General features: G+C 46.2%; 1 protein-coding gene across 2 annotated transcripts in view; it reads left to right on the top strand.

The window, feature by feature from the left end:
• The window catches only part of KIF1C (kinesin family member 1C), a 949,797-nt gene that overhangs the window by 211,598 nt on the left and 723,202 nt on the right, over window positions 1-14,997 (top strand). For both annotated transcript variants that reach the window (XM_085638138.1, XM_085638139.1), the window contains exon 4: window positions 9,405-9,584. In XM_085638138.1, the coding sequence (XP_085494264.1) occupies window positions 9,405-9,584 (180 nt within the window). The remainder of the gene's footprint in view (window positions 1-9,404; window positions 9,585-14,997) is intronic.

The following is a 14,997-nucleotide window of genomic DNA, read 5'->3' as shown; positions in this document are numbered from 1 at the left end:
AAGTGACCCTCCCATTTCAGACAACTTGTTTAGTTCTATCAAAGCCAGTGGGTCCTCCAAACGAACTAGCTGTTCATGGGGCTTCTCTACAGCATATTTCTTAGAAAGCTACTTTTTAGTAGCAATTACATCAGTGTGCAGAGTTAGCAATATGCAATCGCTATGCTCTCAAATGCCCCACAGTATTCCAAAGTAAAAAGTGATCATGAGGACACATCAAAGTTTTATACTTACTGTATTCTGATGGATACTTCAAACTACTGATTCCTCACCTTAGAATATCTCCCAGTGCTACACTTGATACAGAGAATTTTCCAACAGTGCTCCTGCACAACTCTAGGTGGGGTTGTGCGGCTCCGCATTGGCTGACTGCCGCCTTGGGAGTGACGGAGGAGAACCACATATAAACGCCACCCCTGTGCGCTGATGTCATTTCCTTTCTTCCTGCTTCTTCCATGATGGGTCCAGAGTTCCGTCCTCATTGTAGTCAGTTTGTCCACGATTTAATAAAAAAACTTCTACTCCGTGTGCTACGGAGGGACGTCCACACCAAAAACAAGCTTCAGGCAGTGCTGCAACTTCAGGAATCCGTTCTTGGTCAGAGACTCACACATGGTTTAATTTTGGTACCTGGGCAATGGACACGACTCAGTCATGTGACCATTTTGTCCCTAATGCACCCAAAGGCGAATAGAAACCTGGTGGCAAAGTTGTATGTCACTGAACACAAGAAGTAGTTGTGGCCTTCGTGTTGGTCCCTCTCCAAGTCCCCGGCCCAAACTCGTTCGTCATCATAGGGCTGTTTCAGTTCACACTTGAAGTGCTCTGGATAGTCAAAGTCCAAGCGCAAACATAAAAAAAAGCAAACGGGGACTCAAGTCCATCCTGAGTCCGAAGAGAAGGAGCAAGGGTGTTAAGATGTAAGTCTAATTCCATTGACATCACCAGCCATGGAATCGATTCCTCAGTTGGTCGATGTGCCCCTTTTTTCCCGTGCCATTGTAGACCCCACAGCAGATGGAGGCTGCAAACAGACAATGCAGCAAATTGGGCCAAACGGAACCACAGGGGCCTCCATTGGCGTTACCGTTTCCAGGTCCTACCCTGGTACTGTCCTTTTTTTTTTTTTTTTTGGCATATTTATATAGCGCGAACTCGACCCGAAGGTATTGGAGCGCTTTACATAGCACCGTATTTACATTACACATTCAGGCACGGGGAGATTAAGTGATTTGCCCAGAATCACATGATGTGGACGCGACCTCGAGGCTCGAACCCTGGTTTCCTGCACCAGAGGCGGCAGCGCAGCCGACGGACCACATCCTCTCCCCAATGTCTGTCTCCTTGTGCATGTTTGTGGGCCCGTACCAACTCCAGGACAGACTCCACCCTGTCCCTACATTCCATGCTGGTTACCCCCTTACTGAGCTCGCCTCCAATGCAGATTTCCATCCAGGGCCTGCAGTCCCTGCTGGTTCTCACCCACTTCAGCTCCCAAACCTACATTTGCTCGAGCTCAACAGATGTATCTCTGAGATTGCAAGGGCAGAACCCGTTGTCCTGCACTCTGACTCTGATACTGTGCCTCTTCCACATCACAGATACCAGCAGAGGCTGCAATATGTTTTTTGCTCTGATCCTGTGCCATCGCAGGGTGCTCCAGAGGGTCTTGATGATGATGCAGGTGGAGAGGATGGCTTACTCACCCCTTATTACACTGCTCATGCCTTAAACCTTGATTCACAAAATGCCAGTGGGCTTGTTACCACCCCTGAGACAAAGCTTAACTCACCCAAGGGCCTTCAATGGAAGAAAGTGCCTCATTTGCAGTAGTGGTTTGGAGGGCAGCTGAATTACTAGTATTACAGCTACCCTTCAATGAGACTAAAACAAATATATTGACAAAAACTGTACAGGCAGGCCTAGAACATCTAAGCCCTTACTTCCATTCAATGTCCTCATAGCTACTTGATTGAAACCATGTTCTTGACTGCCTGTTGCGGGCAGCTAGCCCGGTGTCTTAGACTGGCACCTGACGATCTGAACTTTGTCACTATGCACCCTGCTCCATAGTCTTCTTGTACAGGCCTCGACCAGTAAGTCATTTTTAAACAATCCTCCGGAAGGCAAACATATTTTTATTTTGTTAGTTTGGAAGTGCGCAGGCTGCTCTTTGGAAAGGTACTCACATGCCCTTTGGAACATGACCAGCGAGATCTTGCATCTGTCACATTGAAGATGTGGGCCTCTTTGGTGAAGACAATATATGACTGGTAGGACACGGCTAAGTATTTTATCCATGCCAGTTTGGATACCACGGACTCCATTGGCAGAACTGTCAGTACCAACGTTGTCCTCTGCAGACATGCCTATATGAGGTCCACTGGCTTCTCTGGCCAAATACAGGCTTTGCCAATAGATTTGTTATTTTATAGCTCTCACCTCATTGACAAGAAGGCGGGCTCTGCCTTGAGGCACTTGATATAGGAGAGCTACAATGCCCTATTTGGGCTGTTAACCACTGCCAAACCTTTTCTCCACTAGTTCAAGAAATTTAGAGGATATTTCAGGGGGCTAATGTATAGGCAAAGGCAGCCTTCCCAGCCAGTGATGTAACAAACATCCCAATCCCGGCAGCCAGTGCGCAGGACAGTAGTGATATTAGGCCTCTACCGTCTCTTCACCGGCTACCTCAGCAAACAACTGCATTAGTGTGCCCTTAGTGGCACATGCCCACCCAGTGGAAGGCAGGATCCGGAACTTCCTCCCAGGTTGGCGATCCATTGTGTTCAATAGGTGAATCTTGCAAACTGTTCAAAAATGCTGTGCCCTACCTTTTCTCACCACCCCACCCAGTATTCCAGATTTTATTTCAGCAGACTATTTGTTCATCCTCTTACAGGAGGTATGTATGTTGCTCTCCTATGGTGACATACAGATGTTACCGGACTCTGAGAAAGGTGGGGGTTATTTCCACTATTTCTTTATCCCAAAGAAAGAAATAGGCCTCAGTCCTATGTTGAATCTCCGAACCATGAATGCCTTCCTGCAGAACAACAAATTCAGAAAACTCACATTGGCACAAATCCTATCGTCTTTGGACCAGGACGACTGGATATTACCATATACCAACCCAGCAGTCCCACAGGCATTACCTGCAGTTAATGATGGATGAGAAGCATTTACAGTTTAATGTGCTTCCCTTAAGGATCACCACCTCCCCTTTGGTGTTAACTGAATACCCTTTGGTGTTAACTAAAGTTATAGCTGTGGTCACTGCCCATCTTCCGAGGTAGGGAGTCCCCCAGCTGAAGGTGTGTTTGCATCAGTCAGTCTTGGACCACCTCTGGGAGATGGTTGAACTTTTGTCATTGGCCTTCAGTGGAAATAATCTGAAGTCCAACCCAATTCTTTACATTCATTGGAGCGATCTGGACATGGTGGAGTTCACAGCTTTTTCTTTGCAGCAATGGGTCAGGTTATGTTTCCAATTTTTCAGTCTTGATCCTGGATCTTGATGATGGTGGCTCTGAGGCATCTCTCCCTTTTAACCTCATGTATCCTGCTTGTCAACTATGTCAGGTGGCAGGTGGGAGCCCTGCTGTGGAATCTGAGGTCCAAGCAACCCCATCATAAAGGTTACTTTTCCAACAGCATCCAGGTCTTAGAGGAGACAGCTCAGGATCTGCAGTGATGGCTTACTGACTGCAACGTGTCCTGCTGCAGGCCACTCTCCATCCCCCCCACCCAGCGCTGACTGTGGTGATGAACACATTACTGCTGGGTTGGTTGGGTCACCTGTGGAGGTGATGATCAGAGGATTCTGGTCTTCAGTGGAGGACAGGCTCCACATCAATCTGCTGGAGTTGTGGGCCTTTTATTTGGAGCTGAAGGCCTTTCTTCCATCCATCAATGGGATGTTGGTTCAGATAGTCACAGACAATACCACCGCCTTGTGGTACTGCAACAAGCAGGGTTTGAATGGGGTCCGGGGGCCTCTGCGAGGAGGCTTTGCTTCTCTGCAAGTAGCTGGTAGTGGGGCATTTTTCTGTTCGCCCTATGTGGGAAGGGTATGCCCAGACGTGGGTCCCGTGTTCACTACGCCACTGGAGTCAAGCTATCCTGGCTGAAGAGGGGTGAAACCCCGAAACCGATCCTAGGATGCTTGATTCCGGTCCAGGGAAGACATGGCTTGGCAGTTCGGGCTGGACTGTTCCCATGAGGCACAGGGTCAAGACTGATTTGCATATGGCCATGTCTGAACTGGGGTGGTGTGGTGAGCAAAATAACGATGGATTAAACCCAGATCTGTGACTGGGGGTGAATGTTTTGCCAATGTGCAACATTCCGTCCATCATCTTGTGTGTTTTGCATTTTTCTGGTCGCCAACCATCTGGGGTCCCTGAATGTCAGAGGGGACGAACTGAACAGGCAGCATCTATGCTTCGAGGTGGCTTATGGTGTCTTTCGCCAGTGGGAGGAACCCTGGCTAGATCTTTTCTCCAATTTTGAACAGATAGTTTCAACAATGCAGTTTCTGCAAGAACACTTGTTAGGAGATGCATTCCGGCTGGAATAGAACAACACCACCTCTCTGTTATGAAGAAGTTCTGGAACATTCAGACTCAACTTATCCTAGTGGCCACAGATTTGGCCAGGAGAATGATATCCAGAACACCTGGTCATGAAGATTTGTCCTCCAATCAGGCTGGCACTTTGCAAGGGCCTCCTATCTCAGGAAAAGGGCAGGGTTTTCCATCTGAAGCTACCCAATCTACACTTCCATTATTGGAGATGGAGCTGTGGAAATTGAGTGCATTTGATTTACTGCCTTAAGTGTTAGATATCATCTTCTCCTCCAGATGCCCTTCCTCAAAATCAATTTATGTCGATCGCCGGGACAAATTTGTCTGAGACACTGACCTCTTAAAGAATAAATGTTGGATGTTCTTTTGTTTGTGTCGTCTTTAGCCCATCAAGAAGTTGCAGTGGATACTGTAAAAGGCTATATGTAGGCTGTACCGTTAAATGTAGGCCCTTTCGGCCCTTGTACGGTTGCTGGACCAACTGCCCTTGTTCAAATTAGCTGTTGTGATCAGATTTATTAAAGGTTTGACACACGTTTTCTACAAAAAAATAAGTGATGCCACAGTGGAACCTTAACTTGGTCTTGACTATCTTCATGTGTACGTCCTTCAAACTACGCAGAGCTGCTCGGTGCGTATCCTGATCTTCAAGTCTGTCTTTCTCATTGTGATTGTGTCAGCTTGTCGCATGAGTGTGTTGCAGGCATTATCGTTGTACACATTCGTCACCATGTTTTTTCTGGACAAATTGGTGCTGGGGAGCAGGCGGCCTTCTTACCAAAAGTTGTGATTCCCGTCCACGTTGGGCAATCCAAAGAGCAGGAGAGGATCCATCAGTTGGAGCTGAAAAAGGCTTTAAGCTTTTACCTAAATGGTACCAAGGATTATCGAGTAGACAATCCGCTTTTGTGGATTTCTTTTGAAGGTAGAAAAGTAAAGCTGAGCAGAAAAGGACCCTGCTGAGGTGGATAGTCAGCAAGATTTTCCGCGACCTAAGAAGCACCCCTCAGAAAGTCTAATAGCCCCTTTCTCCTAAGCCAAGGCCACTACCAATGCATTGACATGAGGAGTGCTTTCCCTTGATCTCTGACTGGCGAGACATGGACATCAGAGCATACGTTCAGGAAGCCCTAGTGCCTTAAATTTAAGGTCCGGCAGAAAGGGTATTTTGCCACTTGGTTCTGCATGACGTTTTGGTCTGACTCCACTCCACAGAGTCTCCACATTTGGGGTTTGGGAGAACTGGGGGTACTGCTTTGGTATTTATTCTAATAGGAGGAATGTGCAGTTAGAAATACCCATCAGAAGAAAGTTAGTTACCGTCAGTAATGCTCTTTCTGGTCCCATCACTCCTCCTCTTTCTATCTTTCGGATCTAGTCTGGCGACTGTGGGATATTCCAAGTTGAGGAATATGCGATTTGATTGAGTATCCGCCTGAAAGTGTGTTACTGAAGCTAAGTAACTTGTTGGTTTCTAACTTTGATGGTAGCCAGTCCATTGTGGGACATTCTTTCATAGATCCCTACCACTCCAATAGAAAGATCTCTACAATGGAAAGTGTTAAAAAGGTGCGAACGCTTGATCTCAGCAAAATACATTTTCAAATCCAAGCAGTTTTTGTGAATATTTATACACTTCCATGCAGGCTATTTCTAGATGGATTGTGTTGTGTATTTAACTGTGTGAAAGAAAGCCAGCAAGCCTTTGCTTTGCAGACCATAGGCTCACTCAACGAGATGTAAAGGTGCTACTGCTGCGTTGTTGTTGAGTGATGAAATTACTATTCTGTTCGTGGGTTGTGATTGTCAATGGAGATCTCATGAAGGAGAAGTCAAAGGTACTTAACTCTAGTCCTAGTTCTTTCCCCATCTGGGGAATCTCCATAGAAACCGTAACCACCCCTAAGAGAAGTCTAAGGGAAAAGACATATATTGCCTCTTGGGCAGGAAGCTGAAGCACATTCTACTGATGGGGCATGAAGTGATGTTGGTGTATTTGCTTCCTTGCAGTGTCACTTTTCACTGCCTTTTAAACATTGTTCTCATTTTTTGCTCATTATTCTATTGCAATTTTGGGAGAAGGTCTGTCATCCTATTCATATATTTCAGTGAAATCATCTTTAATAGAAGGTGAGGGAGTAGCTGTGTTAAAGCTCCATTTTTAGGTTGAAGCCTACCAGGCAGCGCAGCTGTCTAGTTGCAAAGAGATATTGGGGACATGGTGAAATCTTCCCTAGGAATTAATTCCACCCATTGCATACCATTGGCTTTGTATTTTGTAACTCACATTTGCTTGCTTTTTTATTTGCTGGCTTTTTTTTGTTATAGGTTGTCCAGCATGTCATGTTCCTCCCGTGGAGTAATTCTAGTTGGATTGTGTTGTGTATGTAACTGTGTGTGTAACAAAGACAACAAGCCTTTACTTGGTAGACCTTAGACTCACTCAATGAGAGGTAAAGGTGCTACTGCTGCTTTGCTAAAAAATATTCTAGTAGCAGAAATATTCAAAATTGCTACATGGAGGCGAATCCATACTTGTACCACCTCTCAGATTGGCTCCTTGCATTCCTCCACGAGTGCTCGTTTTCCTTGTACTCTTTTTTTTTTTTTTTTTTTTTTTGTTCGTGAGGCACTCCACGCAAATGTGTTTTCAGTTGTCTCCCTTGAAAGAAAGTTCAAAAAGCAGTAAATATGCTGTATTGCTTGGAAGAGATTTCCTGCCTCCTATCTTTCTGCTTGACTGATTCTACTTATCTTTGCCACTGCCAGTTCATCAGTCTCACATGCCTGTGGGGAACAGTGTTATGTTTACGAGCTTGTTTATTTTGGTCACTGCTCTTTACTAATAGCATAACTTAAACAATCCTCTTCCTCAAGTACACACCCATTCCATAGGCGCTGGAAGTTGGAGAATGGGGGATGCTGAAGCACCCCCAAAATGATCATGCCGGAGTTCAGAAGTGAATGAGCAGTGAACAGTCCTTTACATTATGTTTTTATCTTGGCATATTTCTGTGCATTCAAAGGCAGAAGTCAAATGTTAGTCTCTGTCTTCTTTAAGAGGTTGGTGTTTAGCTTTCTTTCTCTGACTCGAAAGTGAGAGGATTTATGTGACAATCTTGCTGGGTATTGGGGGTAGGAAAGGCTGTAGGATGTTATTTCTTTCTCGTTCATAGCAAAATGTAAATGCTAGTAAGCTAACTGTACAAATATTTCAGAATATATTTGAGTTACGATAGCACAAATGAAGCACATTGATCAAAATAAATCAATACACTAGGTGATGCCGATTTCCATATAGTTTTACCAGTAAAATTGTTTGTATGTGCAAATGTAATGGTAATTTCAAATGGAAATGTGTTTTTGTAATGGCACCCCGCTGCCACACCATGCATACACCACTCTACTCCACTCTGTGCCATCCCACGCCACTCTATTCTACTCCACAACACTCTGTGACACTCTATTTCATTCTTCGCTCCTTCACTCTGACTCTCCACTCCACAACTCTTTACTTCACTCTAAGCCACTCCACTCTGACACTCCATACCACTTCACCACACTCAACCCCATGACACTCTAGTCCACCGTACTCTATATTTACACCACCCCTCAACATTTTAATCCACTCTACCTCACTCCACTGTATGAAAATCTACGACAGGCCTCTCTATTCCACCTTGCCCCACTCCACTCTACTCCAACTCACTTCCCGGCACTCCACTCAACCACACTCCGCTCTGTGCCACTCTGCTGTACGCCACTCCACTCTGACACTCTACGACACTGTATGCCACTCTACTGTACGACAATGTACTTCACTCTACTTCACACTATGCCACTTTGACACTCCATGCCACTTCACTCTACACCACTCCACTCCAGTAAGTGCCTTGCTATTCTACCCCACTCCACTCTCGACTCTCTGCTTCACTCGATGCCACTCCACTCTGACACTCTACGACACTGTATGCCACTCTACTGTACGACAATGTACTTCACTCTACTTCACACCATGCCACTTTGACACTCCATGCCACTTCACTCTACACCACTCCACTCCAGTAAGTGCCTTGCTATTCTACCCCACTCCACTCTCGACTCTCTGCTTCACTCGATGCCACTCCACTCTGACACTCTATTTCATTCCAACCTACGACACTCTAATCCTCTGTTAAGCCACTCCACTCCACTGTACTCCACTCTACATCACTCCACTCTACCCCACAACACTCTGCGACACTGTACTTCACTCTATGCCACCCCAGTCTACGCCAATCCACTCTATGCCCCATCACTCTACGCCACGTCGCTCTGGCACTGCACTCTGCTCTGACACTCCACTCCAATCTGCTCAATGACACTCCAGTCTGTGCCACTCCATGCCACTGTACTCCACTCTACACCACTCTTTTACGCTGCTAACGTTTAGTTATACTGAACAGCAGCCACGCTGGTGTACAACTTGTCTAAAACACATTGACAAAGGGCATGGGCGAGATGCATTGGCTTTGCCAATGCTTGTTAAATATCAGGTGTTGCTTATCCGGAGTGTATCGACAACTGAGTAATATCGTCTGTAAGGATGCTCATGATACTTGTGTAATATCCGTAGACCTATGTATAAGTATTGTGTTCAATGCAGAATGTAACTCATTGCTCCTCCTCATGTAAAAATTGAATAAAAATTTGTTAAAAAAAAAATATATATATATCAGGTGTTGAGATTGCCTATCGAGTTAGTTTCTGTATTATGTTCATCTTTACTTCTAATACATTAAAATTCTCTGTTCTCTGATTTTGTGCCATTTTCCTCAGAATGAAGATCCAAACTTTGCCTCCCAAAGACAAGTGTACAAGGACATTGGCGAGGAGATGCTCCTGCATGCGTTTGAGGGCTACAATGTGTGCATCTTCGCCTACGGACAGACGGGCGCTGGCAAGTCCTACACTATGATGGGGAAGCAGGAGGTGGACCAGCAAGGCATCATTCCCCAGGTACTCCCCTAAGGGAAGCGCTGAGCCCTGCGCGAGTGACGTAGAAAGGGTGTGAGTGGAACAGGACAGAAGCACTGTACTCTCACTAAAGAAGACCTGGGCCAATCACCAGATACATGGAAGGCCGACTGTGAACTTTGATAGCTTTGACTTCTCATTTAACTCCAACCATACGCGTGCCAAAAACGGATCTGACACAAGCGCTTCGAGACTTGAGCAAGCGCGTGCGAATCAGTGTGCCAAATAGCATCTTGATATAAAGAGTTTGGATTTATTGCAGGAAAATGTAAAATATTTCATACATTTCAGGTGGCTTGTGGGGACATTATTGTCTGGGGATATTTGTGAGCTGGTCTTTGTGTTATTATTTGAATCGTGGACACAGGTAGTTATCCTAGAGTGCCTTCTAGAGTGCCTTTAGAGAGATGCTAATTGTACATTATTTGGGAGGCACTCTGCTTGCATTAAACTACCTGCCTCATTCGTGTGCAGACTTTACTACCAAAGCAATCATAACGTATATTTCAAACACAAAAGCCTCATACAAATGATACTGGTGACGCCATTGGTTGTAGTCTGCCTTTGACAGTCATGTGTGTTAGCATTTGAGCTCAGTGGTGCAACTCGCTTTACTTGTTAGTCCGCCTTTCTCACCTCTAGTGTGTGCAGGAACTGCCGAACCTAGTGCCTGAATGAACTGCCTTTTTTTTCTTTTACTTAAAAAAACAAATGGTGCTGAAGCAGGACTGTACATGTGTTTCCATTTGTTGATCACCCTCCAGTGATCTGATTGGCTTGTTTAGCAAGGTAAGCCCTTCTCCTGTTTTGCTAACATATAATGCTCTGGTCAGGGCTGTTTTTTCTCCCATTATCCTTTGGCCAGGTGTTCACCTGAATCCCTGTTAGGAATTTCAGGAAGCGCCCTGGGGACTTGGGCACCGATTGGGAATATTAGGCATTCGTTAGGTGACCCCTGGGAGTGCATCTGAGACCTGGTGGGCTTAGATCCAGAGTGTGTAGAAGAGGTAGAGTGGCAGGGCCAGGTGCCCGGGAATAAGAATCAGCTCTGAGAAACCCACCGCGCTCCTGTCTGGCTCATTGATGGCAAGTAGTAGGGTGGACCTGTATGTGAATACATAGTGGTCTTATACTTGAAATACAATTATACCTCCCTGTACAGAACCAAATAAAGCACAATGCTAGATGGTCGGTGAGGGGGTGGTTGGGTTTCTGAATCACTTTGCCACCGTCATACATGCCGCTTCTGGTGCAGACTTAATGTGCTGCATCCCAGATGCTTCAGTGCATTCATGCAGGAGTTAGACAAACATCTCAACAGATTGGTTTTGGGGCGGTGTCCATAATGGAGTAAGCAGGAGGTTCTTTAAAAAAGTGAGTGTGAGCTTTCTTGAACTAGAGTGATGCTATAGTGCGGTCAAGTGGTTTCCAGAACAGCACGTGTCAGTCTCCTACTGGCAAGTGAGTAAGGGGTAAAATGGCTAGGCTGCTGTGAATGGAGTATATAAGGGGAAGAAGCACACTGCATATTGTAAATGACATCCAAAGTCTGGAGAAAAGCAGTGAAGAGCATTACAGAGAAGGCGCCACAGGCTCATTTTTATTCGGCTAGCCAACTGTTACTTTGGAAAGGGGCGTTTCTTAGTAGATGGAGAAGAGACTAAATTAGCAACTTGTATCTTCATGGTGAATTTGTGACTTATGTGGAAAGGGCGGAACATTTGGTGTTACTCAAGGGACAGTTTTAGATGTATGATGTGCCCCTCAAAGCCTGCTAGAGTCTTGTGGGAAAGATTCCTGCACGTGTCCCAGAAAAAGATCTGTTAGCCCTTTTGCAACCAACGTCAAGATTATATGCTGTGCTATAGTGAAAACTTAGTGAAGGTAGAAACAGCTTTCCAGTTGGACTTTAGGGTAAATGGAAAGCAGATCTGGAAGTAATCCTTCTCCGAGTGGAAAATATTCAGCATCTGGTTTTTAAAGAAGCAGACTTTGAATTTACCAAGTAGGCAGTACTGTATTACCTTCTTTAATTGACTCATTTAGGCTGTGTTAAATCTGAAGTACGTTTTTCTGCCATCACTGCATGCAGGCAATGTTCATCTCAGACTTCATTTTCTACCACTCCTGTCATGAAAGATTTCTTGAGTGTTTGTTGAATGTCTCCTCGGTCGGTTCTGCCTCGGAATCACATCCTCCTGTCTAAACCATTGAGGACCCCTTTTGAGTCCATACATAATTTAGACCGCCACCACTTGCCATACAAAGCAGCTTTCTCGGTGGTGATAATGTTGGCCATGAAAGTTAGTGAGATTTGAGCTTTAGCCATACTCAAGCCCCGCACTGTGATTTACTGTAAGATGTTCCTTTTAAAGGAGCAGCCATTTTTCTTGCCAGGGTCATTTCAGAATTCAGGGTGAATCAGACTTTTGCCCTTTTCTCACCACCCTGCGCCTCGGGCAGAGCGGTGCCTCCAGATCTAACGTGTTACCAGGGCTTTACAATAGTACTTGAGGAAACTGAGATATTTGCAGCTATTCAAATAACAATATATCCATTATGTTTCTGTTCACACAGGCTTAGATTTCACTAAGTAGACTGTAGCTTGTTGCATTTTGTTCTTTAACATACTAACAAAATGTGAACAGACCTTTGCTTAGGTCTCGCCCTGCAAGGATTACAGTAACCAACGGCTGCTCTCATGACAAATGTTATACACCCATTCGATTGTAGTGTAGCCACATGAAGGTCAATTCCTACCATTGCTAAGTACAGTCGCACACACTACTAGACTGACACCCTTGTGTGTCACAACTCTCTGTCTGCTCTTACTCTGCACCGCTTTTAGTCATCGTCTCAAGGGCAGGCTTTTTTAGTTTGCTATATGCGCCGTTTTAAGTCATCCTCTCATGGGCTGGCTTTTTTAGTTTGCCATATGCGCCGTTTTAAGTCATTCTCTATATGCGCCGTTTTATGTGATCGTCTCAAGGGTAGGCTTTTTTAGTTTGCTATATGCGCAGTTTCAAGTCATCCTCTCAAGGGCAGGCTTTTTTAGTATGCCATATGCGCCGTTTGATGTGATCGTCTCAAGGGCAGGCTTTTTTAGTTTGCTATATGCACCATTTTAAGTCCTCATCTCAAGGACAGGCTTTTTTAGTTTGCTAAATGTGCCTTTTTAAGTCATCCTCTCATTGGCTGGCTTTTTAGGTCTCGTCTGAGCAAGAGCATGCGGTGCGAGACATTTAGTAGGTGGGTTTTCAAAGTGCAATCCCACGCTTTGGCTGGCCTAGCGCTTGCGTTCACGCGCGCAGCAGCCATCTGTCTTTCACGGGTCATTAAGTGCATCACAATCGCTATCACTTTCACTTTTGCAGCTTATAAGCGTTGCACGGTAAATGCTTGTTTTTATTTCCCGTGCTTTCCCCTCTGCCTCCGTCTGATCACATTCACTTTCGCAGCTTGGCCATGTGTCTCGTCTTCCCCTCATTTAATGAGTTCTGCAACTGTACTCTTTCCTTGAGCGGCTGTCCGAGGATGAGACTGCCTACCTTTTCTCCACCTACGTCATACTTTATCTTATGTACGCTCGTCCCGATCAGGCTGGCTGGGTGCAACCAGTTTACTCTTTGATGTGTGTCTAGCTCTGACACTCTCTTACCCCGTGTGTCGGTGTGCTCATTGTACAGCGCTTTCCGGTGGCATTTCCACCACCCTCTGTTGCAATCGTTTGTTTAAAAGCCGAATAATACGAGCGAGCCACAGACTTCGTTCAAAATAAATCCGCTCTCGTAGTTCACCGGCTGGCAGGCACGACTACTGCTTCCTTTCCAGATCGTCTGTGTCGTTAGTCCACCGCCCTGGTGGGTTTCTCGCCCTGTGCTCAACTCATGGTGGGCTGTCGCGATGCTGCCAGCATTCCTCTGCTGCCCTCATGCACTCTGAAACATTGCCCTCCCTCCCCCTGTCTGCTTCCTGGGTTCTCTACTTTTATGTCGCCGGTCTGCGGACACTCTTTCTTCAGAAGCTGCTTTTGTACTTCTACAGCTAACACCCCTTCAGTGTCTGACTCCTTTGCCATCATTCCTAGCCCCTGGGACAAACCATGGCCATATCTCTGTACTAATCTGTCTGCTCTTGAGGCTGATAGCTCGACTGATGGATCACCGAGGGGCCTTCCTTGTCATAGTCTGCCCTCGCTGCACGTGACCGAGGCGCCAGGCTCCGGACAGGAAGAAAGGTTTTGCTCCTCATTTTCACATTTCTTAAATGGGAAATATAAGATAATCTGTAACAAAATGGTAATGTTTCTTTTCCTGTGTGTCACCTCTCCTGACAACCATAATTACTGAACGAGGGGGGGTTTGGGAGAGGGTGGGAGAGGGTGAGATGGGCGCTGTTGTAATAGTGCACGTTTTTAGGTCGAGGACCGTCCGGTCTGCCGAAGGCAGAACCGGAAGTCGGCGATTTAATGTTTTGGAGAAGAGGGGCTTGAACCCGCCCCTCTTCTCCCCTCTTCTCCATTGGCTGGCCTCTTAAATGCTGGCCAGCCATTGGAGAAGAGCTCCGTCACTCCGAACAGGCCCCGTCCTTTTCGGATTCGGGGGTGTGTTTTTTTCAACTTTTTAAATTATCTCCTCCAGCCAATGGCAAGAGGAGAGAAAAGCAAAACACGCCCCCGAATCCGGAACCGCCGCTGCCTTTCTCAGAGGCAGTTCTGGCTGACCTCGGAGAAAGGCGGTGGTGTCTTCCGGTGCTCTCGGCTTGTTCCTCTTTACTTGCGTGTGGTCACTCTTTAGCACAGCTTGTGTCAACAGGCTGCCATGTCCGCACTAATTGTTTCCATATTTCAGACCAAACAATGATTGATCTCTGTTTATATTGTAGCCGTGTGTACAATTCGGAGACGGGGCACGGGGCACTGTTGAGATTTGTAGTCTCTCTAGTCTAATGGGATAAACGGAACTACAAATCCCACAATGCATAGTACAAACATGAACGAGGTGAGTTACGCATGGATACGGAAACTGGAGAGTCCTGGAAATCCTCCTTCTTGTGTCAAGGTGAGTGAGTGATGACAAACTGAACAGGTCCACGGGCATACCAGACAAGCCCGTCGAGCACTGACTGCCCTTTCAGTGAGTCCGAGCCTGTGTTTGAAGCAGCCCGTGCGCGGCCCTCACCTGGAGTAAAGGGGAGGGGCTGGGGGGCTTTAAAGAGGCCATTGAGACCGACCGTCTGCTACGCATCACCTTCCAGGCTCCTGCGCTCAACCCGTGTGAGCTGAGACTTGCAGTAAGAGGCTGGGACAGGGGTGTTGCGTTTGTGGTTTGTTCTGGGTGACACAGGGTTATTAGCTGCGGTGTGTGGCTTGTTCTCGGTGGCAACCCTGCTGTCT

The sequence above is a fragment of the Triturus cristatus genome, chromosome 12 (genome assembly GCF_964204655.1).
Source record: "Triturus cristatus chromosome 12, aTriCri1.1, whole genome shotgun sequence".
Classification (NCBI taxonomy): Eukaryota; Metazoa; Chordata; class Amphibia; order Caudata; family Salamandridae; genus Triturus; species Triturus cristatus.
The sequence above is the reverse complement of the archived record's forward strand: the minus strand, read 5'-3'. Positions and strand labels throughout refer to the sequence as shown.